Raw genomic sequence first — 8,671 nt, forward strand, 5'->3', positions numbered from 1 at the left:
ATATTTGCCATGAATCCCAGCATAATGTTCGTATTGGTCTAATTAAATTCTTAATTTCTGAGATAAACAACAATACGTAAAATATATTTTTTATTAATTTTGAATCTTGTATTTCTTATTAATTATATTTTATTATAAATTTAGAAATAACATTTAAATTATTAGATAATTCTGTAAATTTTTTTGTAACAATAAGCAGTTCTCGTATTTACTTCTTGTAATTCGATTTTTGTACCTGCATGTTTTTGTTCGAAATTATTGGACGCATGAAATTTGTTTAGGCTAAATCCGGCAGTGGTTACTAATTTGGTCCAAATCATATACGATACAGCCATCCATGTTTAGTTATGTGCAATTTTTTATTTAGCCGTTTATAGCGTACGATCATTTACTTGTCTATTGGTTCTTTCTGTCTTGCATTTTTGAGTGAAAGGTGTAATATTTGTTTCGTGAATATTATGGTTACTTCAAAATTGCGGTTCGAAATTATTGTCACTGGAAACTGTATTCCAATAGACATTGGCATCGCATTAACGTGCAACTATGTCAGCGACCTTGCCATTGACGCTCGTATTCACACATAGAATTGTGTAAAATCGTAATAAATATTATGTCTGTATTTTCGTATTATTTACATATTACTACCGAGTTGAAAGATAATATTTAGATATTTTGCAATGGATAATTTGATGTTTTATGATCTATTCACGCGAATAGATTTCAGTCTACGAATCGCGACATAAATGGAATACAATTCTATATGTGAAAACCAGTCGATTTAACAAGCTTCATCGATTTTCTAAATCCGCTTCGATATGTTTAACTTGAAATTCGGCTATAATATCAGCTCGTGTTCCGTCGTGGTGTCGCGGACGGTTTCTGGTCTGTCCGGTCGGATACTTTGAACAAATATCCGGTTTTCCACTCGATTTTACCGTTGCCTCGGGGAATTTCGAAACACCGGCAATTCCTGGTCAACTGGCATTGCGCGTGGTATTTCATTTTCCATGCAGTTCCCATTATTCCGATTGATCCGTGACATTCACGCACTGGCACTTTTTAATTTGATACCTCAATTTTGATTTCAATTTGTTGATCATTAAATACATGGTTGGTCAGACGCATGAGAAACACGCATTGTTTGCGAATAGCATTCCGTTGTTTTTATAGACTGGCAAATCTGATAGTTTCCGGGATCCACTTATTCGATGTTGCTTAGACAAACAGTTACACATGAGCAACTAGATAGTTTCCATCCATTATCCCGATTAGATACACATCCTTGCATTAACATCGGTTCTCTCGATACCTTCGGTATCGGGCATACAAGTAGGATCATATGTGCCAGCGTATAATCTTGATTTTACTCAATCTTCAAATATCGAGCTAGTTGTACCACGCGTCTATTTATCAAAGTCCCATTGAAACAATAGGAGAACGCATCTTGCAGGAAACACTAATTCTAATCATGACATTCTCGTTCAATTGACCTCAGTCTCAGGTTCTCGTTTGCGTGCTCTCGATCGATGATTTGCCGTCGTCGTCGGAGCGGGATGGTCCTCGTTGCGGTTTACCAACCCACCCCGGCGACTATATGTGCTATAAGCACGTCTCTTTCTGATCTGTAACGTTGACGACCACGGAGGCCTGCGTGGGTAGTTCCTTTTGGACAGGTACACCTGTCGGCACCTCTTCGAGTATTGGTCAAAGGGTCGTGGTCCTCGAGACTGTTGCCGAGGGTGGTGGTGGCGGCGGGGGCGGCGGGGAAATTACTACGTCTGGTTCACCCGCTAGATCGCAGTCGAATCTCCAGAGAATATTCTCAGGGTGGTCACCTCCTAATACAGTACAATAATTTGTAATTCAGTGAATAAGGAGTTTAAAATATATTCTAGAGTCAATACGAGTATATGTGGATTAATATATATATATAAAAAAAAAATATATATATATAAATTTATTATTGCTAATAAATAATAATAATGAAAATGAAGAAGATATTTAGAACATAGCGCAAAAAAAAACATAAAAGTTTTACAATAATAATTTCATTTTGTAGCAAAGTGACATTATTTTTTTCCATATCTAATATTTTTGGACAAATTGTTTCGATTTCGCTGCTTAGTAACTATAAAAATATTGCAAATTAATTTACCCGGAAAGAAAAATTTTGTTGATGTACCTAAAAATTTATCTAGATACGGATTTGAAAGTAATTTTGTTCGACCATCAAAACATGTAGAAATTTCAAACATTATTGCAAAAAGTTTTGATATTCTAACAACTTACTTAAGCGTCTTACATAATTATTTTAATGGTCCAACAAAATTATTTTCAGATCTGTAGCTAGATAAATTTGTAGATACTTCAGCAAAAGCGTGATATCTTTTCCGTGATATGCGAACGTATATAACGGTAATGATCAATATATCACTTGATCTAGCGAACATAATAGGACGGGACAATCTCGTGGCAGATAGATGGTTGTACCTTGACCCAAGATGATGCCCGAAGAGCCCCGTCTCTGTCTCGGCGGAGGTGCTTGGTGTTTGTGCGAGTGATGGCTGTGAAGATGTGAATGTGAGTGGCAGTGCGTGTGACGCGTGTGCGTGGGGGTGGCTTTGCACGGTGGCGGTTGCTGTTGTTGTGATTGCTGCTGCTGTTGCTGCTGCTGTTGAGGACGAAGATGAGGACGAAGCCTGTGCTAGGTGTTCCCGCCATGGGACACTTGATCGAAGCTCAATGATTTCTTCATCTCCGTCATCGACAACGCACCACCCTCCTGCTGAGAGATAAATAAGCGCAAGTGTTAGCTATATCAGGTTGACTAACAGAGAACAACAGAGTTTAGCGATGAGACAAATGGACAGACGAGTTATTAAAAAGTTATACGAAGTTGTTAAAAGTTTTTAAAGATAGGCAGGAAAGTTATTATTGGGCCTCCGTGCGCCAACGTTGATAACTATGTCTTTAGAGTTGTGTTTGAAACGACCAGCACGTGCTTCGCGAAACAATCTTTTTTTACGAGAATTCCGGGATATGGTAGTGCCGATATGGCTTTCGGATCACGTTTTCAGAATGGAGCGAGGCGTTCACAATATACACGCAGACATATAGCTTAAAAAGACTGCTATATGAAGGTGAAGCTTGCGGTTAATAAAACGAATTTCTCTGCGAATAGTCTAGATTCTAGGCAGATCGATCTTATGCAAATAATTAAAAATTACTGACTAGTCTGCACTAACACAATTTAACTGAAGAATTTTAATAATAATACGAGCAAGATATTGTAATTAATATTACGTCAAATACGTTTTAATTTGACATTTTATTTGATTTTTTTCTTTGCGTTTGTATAAGATATTATATATATATATGTAGATTGTATGTGTGTAGATGTTAAATACGTTATAAATATATAAATTTTGTTTGAATGGGGAATGATCTACCATTGTATTTATTGTATAAATCAGCGCGAGATCATCTCAATCATGGTTTGAGAAATGATAATGTGACCGATAATGAACAGAGAGTATTCTGAATAGTGTAGGATAATGCGGTCAATGTGGTTTATTGGAATTCAGAATTTGCGCGGAATTTGCTAGAATACAAATGTATTTTCTCAACAATACGGATGTCCCTATTTATAGCGTGCATTACGTATCGACAAATGGTATATTAACATTGAGTTAATTGCTGTTGGATAGTATAGAACTAGATGTTACGATACAATACATTCGAAACGGATATAATACATTTTGAACTGTAGATACTTTACGGATTTTCGATTGTATATGTGAAATTGTGCATCACTTTTTTGTTTTAAAGTAATCATTCCTTTATCTTGAAAAGAACGTGCTGACAATGATTGAAGAGTTTGAATGGTTGTAGGGTCGATTCTGCAGTATATCACTTTACATTATCGTAGCAGTATTTGGCAGGTGGCATTTAAAAAAAAAACATCATGTATTTTCATTTAAGAAAATTAGAATTAGAAGTAACAGTTACATTTGACTTTGAACTGGTCGTTCAGCTTTGATGGAATTTAAATGAGTTTTTAATTATACCACAGTGAGATTGTAATTAATTTTAAAACGGTTGAAAAAGTCTGCTTGATGAAAGAGACATGATATTAGTACGGAAAGAGGTAAAATGAGAGAACGAGAGAAAAACACATCGCTTTTATCACACTGACATTTTTTTAATAGTGTTAGTGATTCATAAAGTTTGTGAGTGCTAATCAAAAGTGTTAATTCGTATCATCTCTATGATACAAAGTGATTTAAGTGCTTAATCTTTAGAATATGCATATAATTCTTTTAAAATTTTCTAGTAAATTTATGATTTTTCTTCTAATTTGAAAATATTTTACAAATGATAAAGAGATCTTTCTGTATGTAAAACAATAATTTTTACTCAAATTATCATGTTAGTATTAATTTTAGAAATTATACGATAATTTATTAAATTTATTCATTTTCGATTTTTATTGATAATTCTGAATTTATATATTAAACAAATAATTTTTTTATTTTAAAATTTAGCGATATTATAATTTAAAGTTTTATATTCAATGGATTGTTTTATAATTTGATATTCATAAGGAAAAGAAAATAACAGTTAAGAGAGTAAATTTGAGAAAATTACTTCCGTATTATATGAACTTTTTTCGCACATCACTTATTCATTTAGATAATGAAGATTTTATTTTTTGAATATTTTTTTAGAACTTATATTTCGTTTTTAAGGCTAATATTTATAGAGTACTCTTGTATGTGTTTTTGTATGAAATATTCCTGATAGGTTTGCATTGAAAGATGGCTCTCTATAAAAGTGTAACCTACGTACGTTCCTCTCAAGTTTTCAAGAACATGATCGGCTTATACGCTCAACGAAAAAGATAAATATACGATATTGATTTTACTCATCATGTAATATTTGCATCATGACTAAACCATTCTCCATAGAAATTTCATTAAATTTCGCTCGAAGGTATAACGCGCAATAAAGCGCACGCTGTTATTGTTGCAAGTTTATGCATGCAATTATGTCTAACGTACAATACTGCAATTGTAAGCGTGTATGACATAATCCTATATTGTGTGGGTATGTGTGTGTGTGTGTGTGTGTGTGTGTGTGTGTGTGTGTGTGTGTGTGTGCAGGCAGTTCATTAACTGCAAAACATAAAACGTGCGCGAACGAAAAAATATTTTATAATGAAATATACGCTTTATAATGTGCACTCGCGCCATGAAGTAACCAATCTAAAATCAATACTTAACGGCTATCGTAAAAAAAAAAGAAAAAAACGTATACATCGTCACAACACTTTACAGATAGATGTGGGGTGTACAATAAATTCGTGCGAAATTCGCGTGGGAGGCAACTGGCTTTTATAATACTCCCTTGTCAAATGATGTGCGGAATCTTTCTCGAATATCCATTATTTCTCTGAATTCGAGTTTCTATAATATAAAAACGAGAAATATTTAGAAAAAAAGAGGGGCTTTTGGAAACTGTACTCTCAGCACGGTAATACGAATCGCGAATCTTCGACCGATATCACATGCATATTGACTCTGAGGAATACTTTCTAACACAAAGACGAGAAAAATCCAGAGTCCACGTAATTGGCTTTGTTCGACGAAATTGAATTACCGTGGAACGAGTATCGCTCCGCGCGACCAACAATCGGCTCTCCTCGGAAAGCTCCCAGGTAATCTGTTGCCACGTTTCCATCTCTCCTGATTGTTTCGCCACTTTTTTCCTCGAATATGTACGCCAATGATAATTTGTTCAAGTCTTGCAGTTCCGTTGCAAGTGTCTGAGCAGAATTCGTAATTGCGTCGCGCGATGCAAATTGTTTAAGTCGTCGTTATTATTTAGAAATTTAATTAAAGATAGGAAAATATCGAATTTACTATAATAGTTTGCAGTTTGCAAATTATTATAGTATCCTCGAAGAGATGCCGATTGCAAAAAACTTGATCGCGTGCCCGTCATGTGGGACAAGACTTACACCATTTAATCGCGGGATCTCGATGCTCGGTATGTAGGTCGTTTCCTCGTGTTCGGAGGAGCAGAGTCGCGTCCTTCTCCTGGAAGAGCGCGGGCTGCAACGGCCGCACAGCCCGGCGGCCGCGGAATTGCGCGATTTCGCAGCGGGCCTCTGCCTGGAGCCGCAGCGGACAGCAAATCGCAATTCCGAGGCCATCTCGGCGCAGAGAGACTGTCGAGCGGTTAAATGATGGTCGATGCGTAGTAGGTGCATGTGCGTGTTTACCGTCCAAGGAGTAATCGTTGACGATGCAGCAGATGCCGATACGACAGGTACAACATATACCAAGAGACAATACACGAAACGATCATACGAGACCTGAACGCATGCAAGGCTGATTTCTCCGTCGCGTGAGGCCGTCTGTTCATCAAGACGTATTCTTTCGAATAAATGCTTGCCACGGATATATTGCATTAACATTCAGTCTATATGCATTTAACTTACATAAATCAAAGTGATGTTAAGGTCACCGAAAATGAGAAGGCAGATATTTGATTTAAATATACGAGAGGAATAGAAAGATTCAGGATTAACTTTGCAGCTATAAATTAAATTCCTTATGTGATTATTCTTCGTTGCACTATTGTATTTTTTTCATTCAACTAGAATTTTACTCATTATATTTTGTACGCATTCTGCCTTTTATCGCTTAGTGTAAAGACTGTAAAGCAATACAATAATAATAATGCAAGGTATTGAGAAAAATGTATTAAATTTTAATATCTATTTGTAGCTAAATATAAAGATACATTTATTTGTACCATAATTATAATTTTTTTATTCAGTAAATATTTATTTATTGTAAATAAATGTTAAGTTAGTACTATTACTATTAATACTATTACTATCATAATACTATAAACGAATATTTAAACAAATATCAAAATTTAGTACATTTTTTCTCAGTGTATAGGAAATAATAAGTCAAGAAAATCACGAAAAAGTCAAGAAGGTGACAGAATTTTGAATTAATTGTAAGATTCAAACGACCTCGCCCATCCATGAGAAAGTACAACTCATGCAACATGTTCACATAAAATCCTATACCGGCATCTCTTTTAACTTACCCTGTCCGATTGGGCATTCTTTTTGGAGTTCCAACAGAACTCGAGGATTGCCACCAGGATTGCTAGCGCCAGGCCGCAGAGCAGTACAACGAAGACACCGCCTGAAATGACAAAACCGAAAGCTCATTATTTTAATGTCGGCGGAGTCGCACGTTTTTCTCTAATTTCACCGCAAACGAGACGCCGTTGGCAGCCACGAAGTACGATGGGGCGTGTTTGTACCCCATTTCTCGAACTTTCTTCGTGACTTCTTCATCCTTTCCTCTCCTCTACCACCCTTTGTAGCACTGGTTTAGTCGAGGAGCAAAGAAAAGAGAAAAGAAGTACGGCGAAAGAAAAAAGGCTCCGCGGCGGCGGCCGCGGAAAATCGTGCGCGCAATATCTAAGCGGAGCGTGCACTTTCAGATCGATCGCATTATACTTTTTGGTCTGTTTCATGGGGAAACTTCGCGATGGAGTATTCGCGGGTAACGACCGTGAGTAGGGCGTGCATGGAAACGTATATACTGATAAATGGCGAGGTGCTTGTATTTATTGCGATGCAAGAGTCGTGCGAAAACAGTGAACTCTGGAAGGATATTTACGCTTCGTACGAAGTTTAGCTTACCCCTGATAAAAACGAAAGGATAGGAAGTATGCGAAAGTTCAAGAGAGCGTTGCATTTGGAATTAATGGCTGTTTCCACAATGATTCGTGAGATTATTCGCAAAACCGGAACTTTCTTGAACACGAGTCATGAACTATAATAATATATGCTAGTTGCTTATGAGTTGCTACATTCCACTTTCCTTATTTCTTCAAGTAGAATTCGATATTCCGCATAATTATCGACTAAAATAATACTTGAACAAATTTTTAAAGAGTTTAGAAATTATTCTATATTTATTCTGTATTTTATTGAGGATCTAATAAATTTAATGAGTAAATATAACGGGATTTAAAATTTGAGGTTAGCTGTATAAAATTTGAGCAAACTGCTTTGGTAAACACTTCAACTTTTTCGCCAATATTTCTTCGTACGTGATCAAAGATGAGTTTCCACTTTATTGGTCGAAAATACGGTGCACGGAATCCGTTTCCATGCAGTCAGCAAATTTACCTTTCGGGAACTTCTCAATTTCTCGAGTTGAGCCATTAGTAATTGATCACCGTCTGCAGTTATATATATATTGCTACATGCCTATAATACATACTGTAATTTTTACTAAAGATTATCCTTTTATATATTTAAATCTATAAGATATTAATTATTTTCAAATTAAATTATTTTTAATTATACGCATAAAAAACAACCAATTACTCTAATTTATATAAAATAATTATTAAACCTGACAACAATAAGATAGAGAAAAATTTGTGGAATACATTCGCTTATTTTGCTCTGGCAAACATTTTTTATCCATGAAACTTTTAACTATATATTCAAGACGAAAGAATGGGGAACAAAGTATGGAGGATGGAGGCGCTTTTGAACAGGCTAAAAAGTGTCCACTTATCGTTGACGGCAAGACAACCCAGCCGGGATCTCGGGGGGGGGGGGGGGGGG

General features: G+C 35.9%; 1 protein-coding gene across 1 annotated transcript in view; it reads right to left on the bottom strand.

Annotated features, from left to right (window-relative positions):
- Positions 1–1,761: 1,761 nt before the first annotated feature.
- LOC108756804 (glutamate receptor ionotropic, kainate 2) overlaps positions 1,762–8,671 on the bottom strand; it is a 147,279-nt gene continuing 140,369 nt past the window's right edge. The window contains exons 17-20 of the mRNA XM_018500867.1: positions 7,126–7,226; positions 6,022–6,229; positions 2,491–2,785; positions 1,762–1,838 (exon numbers count right to left, since the gene is read on the bottom strand). Coding sequence (XP_018356369.1) covers positions 1,832–1,838; positions 2,491–2,785; positions 6,022–6,229; positions 7,126–7,226 — 611 coding nt within the window. The 3' untranslated portion in view covers positions 1,762–1,831. The remainder of the gene's footprint in view (positions 1,839–2,490; positions 2,786–6,021; positions 6,230–7,125; positions 7,227–8,671) is intronic.

The sequence above is a fragment of the Trachymyrmex septentrionalis genome, unplaced genomic scaffold (assembly GCF_001594115.1).
Source record: "Trachymyrmex septentrionalis isolate Tsep2-gDNA-1 unplaced genomic scaffold, Tsep1.0 scaffold13, whole genome shotgun sequence".
Classification (NCBI taxonomy): domain Eukaryota; kingdom Metazoa; phylum Arthropoda; class Insecta; order Hymenoptera; family Formicidae; genus Trachymyrmex; species Trachymyrmex septentrionalis.